The 19,419-nt window shown below is 39.3% G+C and overlaps 1 protein-coding gene across 3 annotated transcripts in view; it reads left to right on the forward strand.

Moving 5' to 3' along the window:
• Window positions 1–19,416, forward strand: part of fid (class I SAM-dependent methyltransferase fire dancer) — a 48,224-nt gene extending 28,808 nt beyond the window's left edge. For all 3 annotated transcript variants that reach the window (XM_074098535.1, XM_074098536.1, XM_074098537.1), the window contains exons 4-8: window positions 5,863–5,966; window positions 7,070–7,273; window positions 8,589–8,674; window positions 8,762–10,767; window positions 10,996–19,416. In XM_074098535.1, the coding sequence (XP_073954636.1) occupies window positions 5,863–5,966; window positions 7,070–7,273; window positions 8,589–8,674; window positions 8,762–10,767; window positions 10,996–12,875 (4,280 nt within the window). In that variant the 3' untranslated portion in view covers window positions 12,876–19,416. The remainder of the gene's footprint in view (window positions 1–5,862; window positions 5,967–7,069; window positions 7,274–8,588; window positions 8,675–8,761; window positions 10,768–10,995) is intronic.
• Window positions 19,417–19,419: the final 3 nt, after the last annotated feature.

A 19,419-nucleotide genomic window follows, 5' to 3' on the forward strand; every position in this document is an offset into this window, starting at 1 on the left:
TATGAGTACAGCCGGACATACTGATTCATGTACCAGGATGGGACCTTTTGATAGTCAATTTCACTATGTTTTCCTTGACAAAACTATGGGATGCCACGTCAGCATGACATTAACCTAGCACATCGTTTCCACCCTAGTAAATGATTCAGTTTGTCCTACTGCTACATTATTGTCAAGACCCAGAAAGTCGAGACTTGTTTCACGTGGTGGTTAGCTTTAAATATTCCACACTAGCTGTGATACTGTTGCCCGCGACTCGTCCGGGGTGACACTAAACGGGGTGCCGGTAAATATACCGGCACGGATAATACCGACATGGAAATATCGACCCGATATTTCGTGTTTCGCCCATACAAACTGGTGTCAAACTGACAAGAGTTTCTATGGGCGTGTACACGAAATATCAGGCCGGTATTGTACGTCCGGTAAATAGTGTCACCCCTCGTCCGTTTACAATTGTTTATCGCTACATATTCCGAAACTATTAAATTTTCCGGCATAAAAACTATCCTATGTTCTTCCCCGTGACTTAACCCTTAATAAGGCCCCATTTATTGGAGTATACTACCACAGAATCAAAAGCAGCTATCGAATACATACCTCATCATCCCAGCCTATATACGTCCCACTGCTGGGCACAGGCCTCCTCTCAGAACAAGAGGGCTTGGGCCATAGTTCCCACGCGGGCCCAGTGCGGATTGGGAACTTCACACGCACCATTGAATTGCTTCGCAGGTTTGTGCAGGTTTCCTCACGATGTTTTCCTTCAACGCAAAGCTCGTGCCCATACCTGGCAAATGATATTTTTAAAGCTAGGAGTGTTTTTAATAATTACAATGAATATTGTAACTTATTACTAAAGCAATAAAGTTGAATTTCCAAATCAATGCACGTGGTTTTTTTTTTTTTTTTTTTTTATTCGACTGGTTGGCAAACGAGCAAGTGGGTCTCCTGATGGTAAGAGATCACCACTGCCCATAGACACTCGCAACACCAGGGGGATTGCAGATGCGTTGCCAACCTAGAGGCCTAAGATGGGATACCTCAAGTGCCAGTAATTTCACCGGCTGTCTTACTCTCCACGCCGAAACACAACAGTGCAAGCACTGCTGCTTCACGGCAGGATTAGCGAGCAAGATGGTGGTAGCAATCCGTGCGGACCTTGCACAAGGTCCTACCACCTGCAATGTGGTTGCTAAATCGCCTCTACCTAAGGGTTAAACTATTCGCATGCATACCGAATTTCATCTAAAACGGTTCAGTGGTTAGTAAACGTCAGTAAACGTGAGGAGGTGACAAACAAACAGACTATTACCTACAAACTTTCGCATTTAGAATATTAAGTGGGATTAATTTTAAAACAGCTTGTATGTTTAGTTAATAAAACATAGTAGGTAAATAAACCTCATTGTTCTGCAGATTCTGCTTAAAGACACCTACGTAGTAACCTTTACCTAACCGCCCTACATGTACAAAGCTTTTTTATTCAGTGGGCGGAACGAAAACAGCTAGGTACTTAATTAGCTATTTTCTAGAGATTGCCAAACTGGGCGGAGAGCTCTGGATGGTAGGGGTTTCTAGAATTTTCCAAACATGAATAAGGGTCGATTGAGATTGAGACACGGATTGAGAGCCGTGGTGGCCAAGTGGTTTGACGGGTTTGACCTATCGCTGCTCAAGCAGAGGATCGTGGGTTGACACCGGCCCGCGCCTCTGAGTTTTTCGAAATTCATGCGCGAAGTCACATTTGAAATTTACCACGAGCTTTACGGTGAAGGAAAACATCGTGAAGAAACATGCACAAACCAGCCAAGCAATTCAATGGTGTGTGTGAAGTTCCCAATCTGCACTGGGCCCACGTGGGAACTACGGCCCAAGCCCAATAATAATACCTACTTTTTTTTAATAGCCTATGCAGTGTGCCACTGCTGGGCAAAGGCCTCCCCTTTCTCCTTCCAATCTTCTCTGGCTTCGCCAAAAAGGCGCCAGTCCGGCTGGCAGTGGTGGTTTTGGCCCAACGATCCGGATGCATCCGGCAGACATGACCTGCCTAGTCCCACTTGAGTTTGGCGGTCTTTGTCCCCACATCAACAATTCGGGTTTTGGAGAGCAGTTCAGTGTTTCTGATTCTTATCAGCTCTTCGAACACCTAGGATACTGCGCTCCACAGGCCGTTGGCAAACCTTGAGTTTGCATTTCTGAGCCTCATTCAAAGACCAGGTCTGAGCACCGTATAGGTCAGGATGGGCAGGATGCACCATAGGATGCACATGTCAACGAGCTTTATAGTGCTTTCATGGACCAGTAGCTACTGCAGGCATTTTCGATACGCGCGACTTCTTTGCCTTGTCTGTTTTCGAAGGAGACCACCTACTATGGAAGAAAAAAGGGTAGACCTTTGCCCAGAAGTATACTGTACTCGTCTTTTCATCACTTGACAAAATGGTGTGTTAGAGTTTAGATTTGGTAAAATTTAAATAGATTGTAGGTAGGTTGGTTGGTACCCAAACCTTTTTTATGAGCACGACAGTAAATATGTGCGTATGGGTAGTAAACCGCGAGTCACCCGTTACGGTGAATGCACCCTCACTGTCTATTAAAAGTTGTTATTGTTCCTGTGGGCGTTTACCCAGGTCATTACCACCTGTATACCTGTTATCAGCGACACATAAACACTGCCCTCCCAAGCCAAAAGGCGGTTCCTAAAAAAAAATTGGATTAATTTACCTACCATGTGATGCAGAATGTCTTAAGCTACAACAATTAACTCAAGTGTTTTTTTTAGATTCCGCCTTTTGGCTTAGGATGGCAGAACAGTCTTCATCATTAAGAGTTGTACTCTTGTCGGTGGACTGTCACTTATCTCTTTCGTCTGCCAAACTTTCATTTCTTAGCTGCGGATCCGAGGCCCTATTGGCTAACACTGACGTCCGCGATCGCATTCATTTCGAAAACGATTGTGGATCCAAGTGTTTGGCAAAAACGCTAGTGTGCACAGGCTCTGACACACAAGAAAGGCCTCAGTTTCTCCGATTGTACATACACGTCTGCGTGTGTAGGTCAGGTACATTTATTTTTGTCCCTGGAAATAAGACCAAACTCAAAGAGAATAATCAATCAAATAAGACTATTTCAGACCCCGAATAGAATTGTATCAGTTAGATAATTGATTGCCTGAAGTTAATTTCCGCAAATTCTTCCGTTTCCAATAAACTGTACTGTAGCTAAAAAGCAAACAATGTGTATTATGCGTTGATAAGAACTTCTGGGAATTAAAATTCCACGCGGCTCCAGTGTTGATTGGGAACTTACACACAAATCATAGATTGCTTCGCAGGTTCGTGCAGGATTTTTGACGGTGTCATTCCTTACATTTAATGAAATAAATCCGGACAGCTCACGTCTTATTCGTACCTATTTACGAACTCGTTTTCTTGGAGCTACGCGACTCGGCGGCTACATTTAACAGTTATAACAAAAATAAATGAGTGAGTGTCACGGTAGTTTCATGTTCAAAGATGTCATTCCTTCCACAGATTACTAATATGTAGCTAGCTACAGATAAGACAGTCAATTATTGTTGTTTCCTATTATTGACGTTGTAGCGCTGTTAAATTTTACAGTCTGTGGTACTTGTTTGACAGTCGTAGGGCTTTCCACAGGTCGATATAATCATTATCGATAGTCTCCAGTCAATGCTAGTGATGCGCTCTACGATAAATGGGAGTTACGGATGTCTTGTACTAATTTATTTTTTATTCATACTCTTATAAGTTATGAAATAAAACGACCAAGTGTTTTAAATCATTTATTCATTAAAGAGTCTCTTTCCATTAAATTTATATTTGAATAAAATTTTGAACATGGAGCTATTATTGCAAAGGTTAGAAAAACTTACCCTTAGACGAGAGTGGTACACCATGAACCATTTCCTTTTCCGTGAACAGGCAAGGATACGAATATCGAATCCGCGCACCTATTCGATCAAACTGAGTATGGTCAAAATGTCTTTCACATACGCGTTTCAACAACAGTTGACTCTTGGTTAAAGCCAGCAAATAAGGGCTAGTCGATACTAGCAACGACATCCAAAGATTATGTAAATAGTCGTTTTTGGGCTGGCACTTGTTGAATTACAATCAACAACACAACACTTGAATTTTGCTATATTGGAAGTCAGTGGAATATCCCTCGCACTAAACACTACCGCAAGTAGAGTATTGTATTGTTAAACAGAGGAGGATGGCTACTCATGGAACTACAACTCGACCAAAACGGGAGGAGAGCGCAAGAGAATACCCGCACTCAACTCAATCTTTAAAACACAATGACGGGTAAGGACATGACAGCAAAGAAATGGCGGCGGTCCACAGATTGTAATAATATCATACAAATGGCAGTGCTACAACGTCGATGAATGAAACTAAACTGTCAGGCCCCTGATTCCTTCACTAAAAAGTAAAGCGCATGAATTAAAAAAAAAACAAAGGTACCCAGGCTTGAACCTGGACGGCTGATAGTTCTATATCGGCATTATTTAATATGCTAAGATATGGGATTTGTCCACCCCCAAAAATTTAACCTCACTACTACGCAAGATTAAAGATAGCTCGTGCCTTTCTTGTACTTATTTCTACTTAGATGGTTTACTAATGATTCGGCGAAAATTATTTAGCAAATTATTAGCTCCCAAACTATTTAACCCATATTTTTATTTAGGCGAAATGTTATTTCCCAACTCAACATTTCGCACTGATATCATTTCCCAACTAATCATTTGATAAATTATTATTATGCAAATTATTACCTGGGATTTTTTTAAGATGTCGTTTATGTTTTGGTCAAACGTATTGATTGGCATACCTTAACTTAGCAACATATTGAATGGCATACAACCTACTTTCCTAGTGGCAGTTATCCTGGCTGCTATAAAAAAAACCTAACATCGAAGGCTAAGGCGGGAGCTACGCTCCGCTTCGCTCCCGCCTTAGCCTTCTGAACCTAAACCATCCAAGTCGCTTCTGCTCCGAGCCGTCTTGCTCGCTCGCTTCGCTCGCTCGCACAAATTTTGAAGTAAAACTTTGCAATTTAAAAATTGGCCAAACGTTATTTGACAATTTGTTATTCGCCTTAGCCAATCATTTGCTACATAATTATTTGCCACATAAAAGTGTGATGAAGTAAAATTTTGCAATATAAAATTGTTGCGTAATAAAAGAAATGCGGAGTAAAGTTATGCCAACGAATTGTTTGCCAAATGAAACTTTGGCGAAAGATTGGTGGCTAAGTGAAATTTGGCGAAACATATTTCGCCGAAAAGGCAGTACACCACTTAGATGAACAAGCATAGCGTAGGAAGTATGTGGGCGGCGACTTTAATAGTATATTATAATATTAATTGCTGAGGTTCTTCAACTATTTCAACAATAACCAGAAGATAAACTTTATAATTTCAGCTGCTTATACTTTTACATTTACACCCACTAAAGATTTATCTAAAATTGAAAATGCTCTCATCTCATGCTGCTGTTAGAAGTTTGATTTTATTAAAATTTTATTAATTTAGCGCGAATGCCTGTCCGTCTCTAGAATCGTAACTCTGAAATGGATAGACATAATCCCTCCAATAAATTTAATCCATGGATGGCGAAACAGGGGGTAAGTTAGTTAGGTTAGCGTCTTTTATTCTTCCAAATTTTAAATATTAGGTGAACTATCCTGCGACTATGGAGTAGGTATTTAATCCACGATTTTAAATTGTGAATTTGGAGTTAAGATGTGGAAAAGGGAGGACGGAACTGCTTGGGTAGCTCCTTTATTACTTGATTACTTCATTCAATGAAGCTTCATCTTTGATCGCAGGTTGCGGAAACGGCAAGCACCTCAACGTGAATCCGTCCGTGTTCGCGGTGGGCGGCGATCGCTGCACGCGACTGACAGCGCACGCGCGTCATCACAACAATGAGGTACAATACAATACAATACAATAACTCTTTATTGCACACCAACACAGTAAGCAGTACAGAAAACACAAGTATATACATAGAGATTTTCTAAGGTAAGCAATAGGCACTTATACCTAGGTACTTACACTTACCTAGTAACGACTTTTTCATCACCTTTTTATACCGGAGGTTAGGGCGAGTTGTAGTGCTGTGTCTATGCGACATGTAGGCGCCTACAAGTGCCATTTGTGTAACCGGGTGAATATTCAGCGTTTTTGCGGCGTTTTATGTTTTCATCATTAGTGTCTTGGCGGTCAAAACGCTCGAATATTCCCCCAACCACACAAACATTAATAATAAGAAAAACTGCATTCATACATTGACAAAAAACTTGTACTCAACTCAGGAATCAAAGCCGGACGTTTTGAAAAATAAAACTGACATTATTAAAGAATTATGAAAACAATGCATTTTATTCACTCTAGATATCGTGTTTCACAGTAAGCATTTATTTCTTATATATGACCTAACACTAATCGATATCCAAATAGAAATAATGTAGGTAAGTTTTTTTTTTAAAGCAACCTGGTTCGATTCCCGTTTTTTTTAATGTTTGACTACAGTTTTTCTTATTAGGCACTACTAAAATCGATGACATGGTTCCTAAGAACAGATCTTCGTATGTCTTATAGTTTCAGACTTTCAGTATTCAGTATTTATTTATTGCAACACCTTTTACAAAAAATTATTAAAAATGATGCCCTGTTGGGGCGTGGCAATTTTAAAATTAATAACATTAATTAATTTATACATAACATATTATGCTATTTTAACCTCATGTAATTTTTAGGAAGAGATTTAAGGAACACGTATAAATTAACTTTATGTAAGGTATCTAAATAAAGTACTTATACATTTATCTAGAAATAACATAAACTTAGAACTTATGTGGTATCACAGAATGAATAGATAATAGGACAAGTAATACTTTCCCATACTGACGGATCTTAATAAGCCACCCTGTATACTTAATTGCTCAGAGGCTCGTTGGCGAGCATTGTTGTCCCGCTGCTTGCCGAAGAGTTGAGTACAGTCGCTTAACTTCACAATAACCTCAATTCCAGGTGGTGGCATGTGACAACCTGTGCCTCCCGTTCCGCGACGAGTCGTTCGACGCCGTGCTGTCCATAGCCGTGGTGCACCACTTCGCCACCGTGGAGCGCCGCGCTATGGCCCTGCGAGAACTGGCCAGGGTCACCAGGATCGGCGGGCGGCTGTTGCTCACTGTCTGGGCCATGGAGCACGAGGGACGGAATTTCCATTCGCAGGTGCGTTTTTCAATATGGACGTTACAAACACGTCATCATCATCATCATCATCAGCCCGAAGACGTCCACTGCTGTACAAAGGCCTCCCCCTTAGAACGCCACAATGAACGACAACTTGCCACTTGCATCCACCGGTTTCCCGCCACTCTCACGATGTCGTCAGTCCACCTGGTGGGAGGCCTGCCAACGCTTCGTCGTCGCAAACACGTGGTCGAGTACAATTAGGTGCCTTTACAAGTACTCTCTTCGCGTTTCCTTTGCCATCGATGAGGATTTCTGTGAACGATGGTACGCGCTTGTATCATATAAGTCCGTTTAACCGGCTCCGTAGCAAAATTTCTAAAATCAAAATATCTAAGTACCTACGATATTCCTAAAGACAAAACTGTGAAAAACAAAATTTATAATGTACAAAATTCCTAAAGACACGTGTCAGGTGTTCAGGTGACCCACGCACGTTTAAAATATCTAATGTACAAAACTGCTAGTACCTGAAAATCCTAACGACATTTATCCTACGTTCATTTAACCCTCGTTTAAAATGTCTAACGTACAATATTGCTAGTCTACGATAATGGGGAATGGATGAAAATTTTAGAAACGCTTGAAACTTTTTTTATCGATAGGAATAATCTTTCTGATTAACAGAAAAAAATATCAGATTTTTAAGAAGCATCAATTAATTAAAAAAAAATAAAGAGTTTCTTTACTGCCAAATTACGACAGTCCGGTCGGTTACGGGTTGTTCCATGGTCCAGAATATAAAACATAAAAAAAGAATTTGTGTCTTTGACTCGATCCTCGAACCACAGACTCGATCGTTTTGACAGGTGACACTCTTTACCAGCTCGGATAATACCGACATGGAAATACCGACCCTGTTGTTCATGTAAATTTCTATGGGCGTGTATATGAAAAACAGGGACGGTATTTCCATGTCAGTATTATTCGGCCCGGTAAAAAGTGTCACCTGTCAAAACGATCGAGTCAAAGACGCATAAATTCTTTTTTAATGTTTTTTATTCTGGACTATGGAACAACCCGTAACCGACCGGACTGTCATAATTTGGCGGTAAAGAAAACTCTTTCATTTTTTTAAATTAATTGATGCTACTTAAAAATCTGATATTTTTTTCTGTTAATTAGAAAGATTATTCCTATTGATATTAAAAGTTTCAAGCGTTTCTAAATGTTTCAGACATTCCCCATTCTAACGACATTTGTATTTTGTTCAGTTGACTTTAGGTAAAGCTTAGATATAACGTGACAAAGTCGACAGTGACCTTACAATAATTTTCATAATAATTTATTTCAGGATGTACTGATCCCTTGGCACCGGCCCGCCACACTGTGCCCACCCACACCAACACCGCGCCGCTTTCTCTCCGTTGATCATGACCAGTGAGTATCCTTTAAGTTTTACTGAGCTTGATATCACTCTTATATTTGCTGAAGTCGTCACTCATGATTTCTAACTTGTTTTTCTAGCAACTTAGAGCCGTGGAAAAGTCGCGAGGGTTCGCCAGGTTCCTCGTCGCTGTCGTCACCCAACGAGACGTGCTACTCATTCGTCCGTCGCGCGCTGCAACGGCTTGCCGGCCGCCGCTCGTTCCTGCCATCGTGGGGCCTCGCGGCCGGCCGCATCCCGCCAAGACCTTGCCTGCGCCCCGAGCCCCACGCCGCCGACCTACCCATCGAACTCCGAAGACTCGACGAAGCTCTCCCACCCAGACTCGTCACGCAACAATCCGACGCCTCAAACACCACGAAGTCACAAAGCCTAACAGATATCGCTGACGTCGAACACCGAGCTCTAGTCCGATCCCGCTCCAGTCTTCCCAGTTTAGACGTGGGCGAAAACGAACCACCGCCCAAGGAACCATCACCACCAGAAACCATTGAACCACGAAAGAAACCACGCCTAGTTAAACAAAAGAAATCCATTAACGAGGATGACGCGGATGAAGATTTAGATAAGCCGACAGACATGAAGAGTATGGTCGAGGAGATGCCTAACTTTAAAATTCATACGCCCAGACTATCATCGAAGAGACTCGGTGTATTTAAACAGACTTCTCTCAATGAGGAGCTGATGTCCGTCGAACGGTTACGTGAGAAGGAGCATCTGAGAAAAAATATACAGAAGCAAGCGTCACTTAATGAGGAATACCTTTATCGTCGACCGGGGGCGCTGGACTCATTACGCGACTCAATATTCTCTACGTCAGCGAATACGGCAAAGAAATTTCAATCACTCAAAAACGGCCTCACTAGTAAGTTTAAAACGTCTACAACGAATATAGATAAAGTAACCGTGTTTGTGAGAATGCTTCAGGGTTGGAAAAACCACGGACCCGTGCCAGAAGTTCCTACACCAGGCGACAATAATACTGGAAGTGAGAAAAATTTCCCAGAGAGAAGACATTCTAAAGAAGATGGCTCGGATTCCTCTAAAGACAGCAGTCTACAAAGTGATACTAGTGTCGATTCTGAGGATAGTTTTGCATCAGTGATTTATGTTCCCAAAGCTGACGGTTCCGGTGATCCTTTATCTCCAACGCCATTATCTCCTGGACCAACGTCACCTAGACTCAAAGTATCATCTGTGCCGACTTCTCCAAGAATGAAAAGCTCACCAGGTCTACCGTCTCCAAGAATAAAGCAAGCCTTCCCGTTGATTCGGCCACCGGCATCGCCTAGTGCTGTTCAAGCTTCTGGGTCTGTCAACAAAATACTTGTAGCACAATATAGTCTTAAAAATTATACTACTTCAAGTACCGTGTGTACCGATCTTATGAAGCCACAATCAAAAAGCCAACCAAATTCACCTCCGAAATCTGATTCAGATGAAAAATTAGGCAAACCATTAGTAACATTACCTGAACCACTTCCAATTATCAACAAAATACCAGCTCCAATCGAAATATTTGAAGAAATAGATCCCATACCACCGATAAAAGAAGAGGAAGAAACAACACCATCGGACGTTACCAAGGAATTACTTGCAGAAATCAGTAAGGATATTGAAGTAATTCATAAATTGACAGCTGAAAATAACCAAATGTTACCACGAGTAATTCTGCAAGATGTAAAGCCGTATCCTAAGATAACGTTACAAACAGTTGCGGAACTGCCAGAAATACCGCAATTCAGACCAAAAGAACCGCGTAAATCACCAACTAACGATAATTTAGATTCAAGAACTGCAGATCGGAAGCGAAAGGAGAGGATAAGACAGATCAAAGAAATGCTTAATAAGGGTATTCCACCAACTACTGTTAACAGCAATAGAAAGCCACCTTTTCCAATAGTTCGCGTGAATAGAAAATCCGAAGCAATCGCAAAGAGCCATCCTAAGCTGATGTCCCTTGAACTATTCAACCCTGCTACTGATGATGTTGATAGTGATTCAAGCGGAGTTTCATCACCCGATTCTGTCGACAGCGTTATAAGTGTCGTCCCAGAAGAATTGCGAAAAACTGCGATGGAAAAAGGTAAAGCAAAAGAAGTCAATTATTTTAGAAGCATAACCTTATACCGTTAGTCATTAATACTTCGCACCTTCAAAATTAAACTGAAATAGTTCGAAATTTTCTCATTTAAAAATTCAACCATATTGTGTTTTATTTAAAGTTTATTTTGGAAATATGAATATTTCCAATTGTTTCAGTTTAGTTTTTAAGGTGCGACTTATATACATTTCGTATTTTTTATCATTTCAGATCTCCCCAATCCTTCAATAGTCGAGCCTAAAAACGAGACAGAAGAAATCCAACCACCGAAATCACCATCAGTATCGCCAGCTTCGCAAAATCTGTTGGAAGCAGCAGCAGAAGTCGCAAATTATTTAGACGAAACCTGCGAAACTGTCATACAATCCAGCCCAAGGTCAAAAAGAAAAATGTTAGAAAAACTGGAGAGTACGGAGGCAATGGCCATCGTGCAAGGAGCATCAAGTAGTAGCAGCAGTAGCAATTGGAGTCTCAACAAACTGTCTCCTGGTGATCTCAGAATTTTGGAAGACAAGTCCCGGTCACACACTAGCTCAAGCGGAGGGAGCTCATCCAGTCTAGAACGATTGTCACCAGGTAGAAGATCAAAAGATCGATCACCAAAACTCGGAAGTACAAGCAACTCTACCTGGAGTCTAAATAGATTGTCTCCTAACAGACCTGAAGGTCAATCGTTAGACGAAAATCTCAGCAAGAGCCATAGGAGTCCAACGAGAATACCCTATGATTCAGTATCTATGTCCAGCACCGATTCTGAAAAATCAATATCTAAATCAGAGAGCTTCAATAGAATACAGAACGAGCCTCTAGTAACATGCAAGTCGGATATGTTAGCTAAAGACGACGACTGGATGACTGATCAGCAAGAACGCGGTCATCATTTGACTGAATTTGCTGAAAAACTTAGTGAGAAACTTCTGCAGGAAATCGACCAGTACTCGAAACGAATCAATGAAGAAGACTTTGATTTGCCAAGCAGCAGTAGTAGTGAGAAAAGTATATCATTAAGACTAAAACGAGAAGAGGAAGATAGAAACACTCAAAAGATCCTTGATGAACTCTCAGATAGTTTACAGCACCTCGACGATCCATATATAAATAAAATGGGAAGTGAGATAAAAGGATTAAATAAGTTAAGTGCTGAAATTCAGGAAAGACAGAAATACATAACATCTTTGAACGACTCACAAGAGACAGATTTGACTAAACTATTTCCAAAATGTGGTTCGAAATTAAAAAGTAAAAAGAGAGCAAAGGATGTTGATCCGATCATAAATAAATACAGAGAACTTAAGAAGAGCATGAAAGTAACGAGCGAAGAGGACATATATCTCAACAACTGTGCCAACATCCACTACAACGTAACGAAACACATTACAGACGACAAACTACCCGACATAGAAACTAAAAACCCGGATGACGATAGCGCTATATGTTCGAGCAACGGAAATCCAGAAATAACAATCGACTCTGGCGCTTATGACACTAGCCAATCACTGGAAACCGGCTACTCTCTCGAATCAGAAATAAGCGTAGACTCATTATGTACCGATAAAAGATCTTCGCTGAAAGTCGGGCAGTCAACAGATTCCAGCGACTTGGATAAGATGGAGATAAGTCCAGAGTCCATCACATCTCGTTCCAGTGCCAGCACGGCGCCATTGAAGTCCGGATTTTCTATTGAATCGAGCGACACCTATGCGGGCAGTGATTGGAGTCGGCGAGATAAAACTGGCAGTACAGCGTCCCTCGGCTGTGCAAGTTTAGCTTCCCTGCCTTCGTGCAGTGAATGCTCTAAGGATAGGAAGTTGTTGGAGACGCGATCATCCTCGGAAGACACGGCCACGGCGCCAGCGCCACTGCGGGCTGCGCCGCACGCTCCCCTGCTGCCTTCCCTTAGCGACGGCTCTGACAGCTTGCCCTCCGAAGGCGGCGCCGTTACCTACCACAGGTACTACCACGTCTTCAAGCGAGGGGAACTAGACCAACTCATCGAACAATACGTAGAGAGTCTGCATGTTGTCTCCTCGTACTATGACCAGGCCAGCTGGTGTGTGGTTGCGGAAAAAGTTCAAGTGTGGACTATTTAATGCGACTTTATGTAACTTTAAAATTTGTGCTGCAAATAAGACACTAGTTGTCGTTGGCATCCAAGTGACCTTTCTAAGGAACTCCTAAGTGAGTGTTGCGGCATCTAACGGACCTTAATAAGGCGTAACCCTGAACGAAATTGCCAAAAGCGAAGCTTTGGTTTTTATTATACCTACTTATTCTTAGGCGCTCTATACTGTTTTAATAGTTGTTATCTATACTTTGTCTAACTCGCCCTCGGAAAGTGATTACTCCATCGAGCTCCAGACATTAAGGGCATTAGTATTCGGTGCGAGACTGGAACTCGCATAAAATGAAAACTAAGAGCTTTAAATAGTGAAAATTAAATATAATATATTAAATACTTCAGTGGCTCAATAATGTAAGCTATTTCATAGCTTAAACCCATCAGGTATCTGTGAATACCTTGAAGAGTCCTGTTCTGGTTTATGTCGTCGTCCGAAATTAAATTATTCATGATCAAAAATTAAAATTTATTACGACAATAACATAAATAGCAACGAGCAGGAAATTATCATCTTAACTGACGACGATATAAACTATCTAGTTCTATTATCGTGTTAATACTTCTATTTTGATTTGTTTAACAATGTTGAACTGAGCTGGCCTCTTGTAGGATCGGGTTAAGATCGAGTCATGGGTCCATTCATCTCGCCCGTATCGCTGATTCTATGTATAATTTTTATACTAAATTCGGACCATTTAGTGAGGTTATAGATTTAGTCATTGTAGTGGCATACGAACCCTTGCCTATTATAATATCTATTCGAGAGTACAAATACACGCATCAACTTGTTCAATACTCAAATGTAACCTAAGAACTTTTACAGAAGTTTACATGCTATCTTACTTCTGCTCACAAGTTTAGTCAGTAGCAAACATGACGAACAGGTACAAAAAGCTCAAAAAGATCAACACTGCTGTTCTGTCAAAATCACGACAGAAATGTTATGATTAACAACTTTTAATCATAGCACACCTCTAAACCACCTCTACTTTGGAGGATTATGGGAGTGCCGTGTATTGACAGTAAAGAAGAGTAAAGTGTTCCTAACTTCCTTAACTCTTCCTTCCTTGCTGGCCAGTTAGAAGCATCTTTGTCAGCCCCATTTTGGGGGCTTATGAATGAGGTGCAACACGTGGGAATTAATGAATGCTTTTTGAGCTCTTTAAGTGCGTGAACATTCAGCTGCTGACTTTTTTTTTACAAACTGACGACTTATATTCCAGCGGTGAAATTGTCAACAATATTAAAATACTCGTAATTTAACACTTACCGTTTCAATATCAGTCGTAATATTGTAAAATGTTAAGTGGATTTGTTGAGGGCCTTCTGATAGCCAATTGTAGAAATTGCCTACTAGTTGTTGAGATCACTAATATTAAAAACGTGAAAAAAATATATATTATTACGCCATCATGCAAATGCTCAGATTTGGATGAAATTTGGTAGACAGATTGTTATACTTTTTTCTGTAAAAAATCGCATTGTTTTCGCGGACTGGCAACAGTTAGTAATTAATAAAATGTAAAATAATTATATCAAGATCTTGTATTATTTTCGGCTAAAAGAAAATATACACAAATGTGTATTGATTACAGTACAAAATGCTAATCATTTAAATGAACAATACCTATGTATTTTTCTTAAATTAAAATATACGTACCTATTGTAATACAATGAGAACAACACTGTCCAGTATTTGAGATATTTCGGTTTTCCTTTTACATACTGTTACAAAAGTATTAGCCTAGCGTTTTTGGTGGCTTATGAAAATTTAATATCAAAGTACGCTATCAGGAGACCCTTATTTAGCCCTTAATTCCAAAGACTACGGCAATTTTTTAGCAGCTGTGGAGTGTTATGAATATGACATCTTATTATTGAATGGCGTCCTAATATTTTAGACTGAATTAAGTCGAATTTTGTCGTAGTCTGTTATAACAATAATAATTTGCAAAGTTACGTCAAATACGAATATCACTTATGTGAATAACGAATTTTAATTATTTCTACGACATTCTTATTAGTTGGTAAATTATACATAAATTTAGTAAGTGTAAATTCAAAATAAATACCGCGAATTTCAATATAAATAGCATTGTCGTTATTTGTAAATGGAAGCACTCATCTCACATAGTCGAGGATGGCGACATTGGTTACGTGGTACACTATGATTAACTGGAAGTATTTGGTATCGATCAATGTAAATAATCGCTATAAGTATATAAAGGCTATTAGAAAATAATTATGAAGAAAATCAGTGAGATTAACATTAATATATTAGATTAGTCACACCCGTACAATTCAAATTTCTTCAAAACAAAGAATCTCATGACAACAGTGAAGAAATGTGAATTGTGTCGTGAATGCGTAGATCTCATACTTTGTCATTAGGATTGTATGCAATTAGTAAATACTACTGGAACGTAGCTGATAGGAAGGTAATATAACATGCACAACCGTTTCTAAGTTAATTTAATATATTATGTACATGCATAAGTCTTCATTGTAAGTCAGTGCAAGCGCTAATTCGACTCTGGCGAATACAATTAAGTGGCCTGGCAAATTATTCACCAGATAATCCAAATAAGTTATCGTGTTTCAATAATCTGTCATAAGTATTTCATATTTATTTATAAATACAATCAATCCGGATAGAAGGACCAACACAAGCTAAGCTACTTAGTTGTGTTTACCAATTTGTAATTACTCCACAGTATTCTCTAAATAAATACATTTCATATCGGATAATCAATTAAAAAATTGACATAACATCTATTATTGTAAGTAAATAAATTTACTTTTAAAATTTTATGATTATGCCTGGATGGCGTTAAATTTGTTTCATTGAAAGTTGTGAAATTTTACCATATCAGTGCTTTTCGGAGTATAGAAAAATTTATAATTTTCTTATTTTTGTAACTTGTATACTTAAGCATAATTTAATTTTAGTGCGTTAGTTTTGATTACAGGTATCACTGGCACAGGGGTTTTAATAAATCTGGCTCTGGACAGATTATTTAAGTACTATCTATCTACATGACCTCATCGACTACCAGAACGTCACCTCTATTTAGAATAACAAATTGAAACAGACTTCAAAACTTGCTCATTTAAGTATACATATTTCGATACAAAGCAAAGCAGCATGTCTTCGTTTTCATCACACTACAAACAGTTCGCAATGTTTTATTCTGAATTGAGGTGATGCTGTGGTTCAAGATATGTCATCTTAAGGCTTTTCAAACAGAGATGGGCGATGATTTGTTTCGAGGAATTTGTTTTTTATGAACCAATAGATTTAGACGACCAGATGGCCTAGTGGTTTGAGAACCTGACTACGAAGCTTGAGGTCTCGGGTTCGATTCCCGTGTCGGAGCAGATATTTGTATGAAAAATACGAGTGTCTGTTCTCGGGTCTTGGGTGTTTAATATGTATTTAAGTATGTATCTATCTATATAATTATATTTATCCGTTGCTTAGTACCCATACCACAAGCTTTGCTAAGCTTACTTTGGGACTAGGTCAACTGGTGTGAATTGTCCCGTGATATTTATGATTTATTTATTTATTATAATAGAAACGCTTCATTTACCTCGCCTCGCTCCGCTCAGCTGTTTCCACTGAAGCAGTGCTGTGCGAGGATAGGCAGGTAAATGAAGCGTTCCTATTGGTTCATTAAAACACATGCCTTGCAATACATCCTCACACATCTCTGGTGGAAACGCAACCTAATTCTCCGCGACTGTGACCAAAGGGACACCTAAATTAGTACACACATAACATAAAAATAATTAGTTCTTTGAAATAGCCTCAACAAAAATTAAATATGCCTGCGATACTTAAAGGTAATATATACTAGATAGAGTAAGCTTCACATAACCGCGCTTCGATATATACTTACACGAGGCAAGGTGTGTGCGTAACAGTTTAAGGCTGCATTTCCACCAGAGGTGTCCGAGGCAGCTATACTCCATTTATTTTAACATTTGAAACTTAACGGTAATATTTGCACACTTTTTTTAATGAAACAACGGAACTATTTAAAATTGTGTGAACTTCTATAATAAAAACATAATAAATAACGCTACTAAATGTACATGTAGGTATTTTTAGTCCATTTGAGTTCGAAATATCGAGAAACGTGTGTTACAATTTGACCGTTAATTCAAACCTTAAATTAAACGGAGTATAAGCGGTGTGAGGATGCGTAGCAAGGGCGTGTAGCGGGCTATTTTCGAATAAGCGAGCAGGGTGCGTAGACTATACTTATACGTCTACCTCTGACAGAACCGTATAATGACTGAGTAACTTCATAACACATCCTTTGAGTTGCAACACATTCGTGCGAGGACACATTCCTTCCCTTGTTTCGTATATAGTTACAAAAACTTCGCTCCGCCGAACTGTTTCCACCAGAGCTGCGCTGAGCGAGGATAGGTAAATAAAGCGTTTGTAATTGGTTCATGACAAACATTCCTCGTACATATCCGGTGGAAACGCACTCTAAGATTTCCCACTGTCCAATCTACTCGTGCCACAAGTATATATAAATTCTGTAGCGCAGTTGAATGAAGCTTTAACTCCAGTAATATTGGCTCCAAATGTCTGTGTGGTCTATTTACAAAGAACACAAATGTCATGTTATCATCGATCGATCTTGTATATACATATTTATATCAATTTTTATTGCTGAAACAGTTAATGTTGGCTTAATCTGTGATAAATCTGATAGATAAGACACAGATCCCGCGTCGGTAACACTGTCACAATTTACTATAAAATATCGTACCTACTTTGGGAATAAACAATAATGTTTAATATCTACATATGGAGTAGCTCCCCAGATAGCGGAACTTATCTACCTGCTGCAACAGCAGCTAAGATAGGCTATGTAAGTCATCTTAGAGCGCATGAGCGCCAAATAACTAACTAGGAGTCGAGGTGGTCGCCATGGCCGAAATCGGTCGGATCATCATCATCATCACCATGGAGTAGCAGGAGTGCGTGTAATTAAATTAGTTGTAATTAAGGCCGTGAACATGCAAATTGCGTTAGTGTTGTTCCCTGTTTTCACTCAATCGTGAGTAAACAGTAAATACCCCATTACCCGATGCTTCTTTGACACAATTGGGAATGGATGAACATTTTAGAAACGCTTGAAACTTTTTTTATCGACAGGAATAACCTTTCTCATTACCAGGAAAAATATCAGATTTTTAAGTAGCATCAATTATTTTTAAAAAATAAAAGAGTTTTCTTTACCGCCAAATTACGACAGTCCGGTCGGTTACGGATTGTTCCTTAGTCCAGAATAAAAAAACATTAAAAAAGAATCGCTTTGACAGGTCACTCTTTACCGGGCCGAATAATACTGACATGGAAATACCGACCCTGTTTTACGCCCATAGAAACTGACATCTCTTATATTTTTTTTATTAATTGATGCCACTTAAAATCTGATATTTTTTTCTGTTAATTAGAAAGGTTATTCCTATTGATATTAAAAGTTTCAAGCGTTTCTAAATTCAGACATTCCCCATTGCTGGCTAAGTAGTTGAAAAATCTAAAACATTCACAGATCAAAGCTACTTAAAATACTTAAAAGGCGATGTATTTTATTTATGCATTTACAATTTCTTTCCTAATATTCAAGGTGAAAGAACACCGGTTGCGAACTATGCAGTCGTCTCAGGTCCCACATTGGGCGCCATTTAAGGTTTATAAAAGGGTTAATAGTAAACTAAAGAATTAATATTCGATGTATTTACTTAAATGAGATAATCTTCGTTGGTTTGTATGTAGGGAGCTATCTATGGATCTACTGAACTGATGCGAAAAATGTTATCTCTAATACATAGGCTACTCTTTACCCCCAGAAAGTGTAGCTCTCGCGGGATGCAGACGCAGTCGCGGGCAACAGCTAATCTGTTACAAATTAGAATATTTAGTGCAGTTTCTACTTAGAACGCAGTTTCTATTTCGTATTTCACTTCATGTCAGTGTCGCATTCCTCTCCACGGTCCCAAGTTGGGCGCCACTTAACACCCTAACGATATTCTGGAAAGTAAATTGTGACATTGTAATTGATATACTTATCACAACCGGGTCGTGTGATATTATTTTTTTCGACCGCTTGATATTCCGTAGGAACGTTTTATTGCTATTTTGTATAATTGGCTGAACTTAGTAATTAAAATATAGTAAATAACTACACAACGCATGATTTAGATAAGGAACTTCGTATAGAATAATGGACTGTTTATATTGTTTTTCATTTATTTTCGAGGCACCTGCGAACTGTATTAACTTATGAAATGTCATAGTTTTCTTCATATCACGAAGTTACGACCATCATAGTCGAGTCGAATTGTTACGCCTACCGTTCGGATATGGGAAATGTATAACATAACACTAATATAACAAGAAATACAGTAATACGTTGTAAGCTTGTGTCGTACTGTATACATTATACTAGGTGAGAACCTTCACAATAAAATGAAGACTTCAATAACTT

Source organism: Choristoneura fumiferana, chromosome 15 (assembly GCF_025370935.1).
Source record: "Choristoneura fumiferana chromosome 15, NRCan_CFum_1, whole genome shotgun sequence".
Lineage (NCBI taxonomy): Eukaryota > Metazoa > Arthropoda > Insecta > Lepidoptera > Tortricidae > Choristoneura > Choristoneura fumiferana.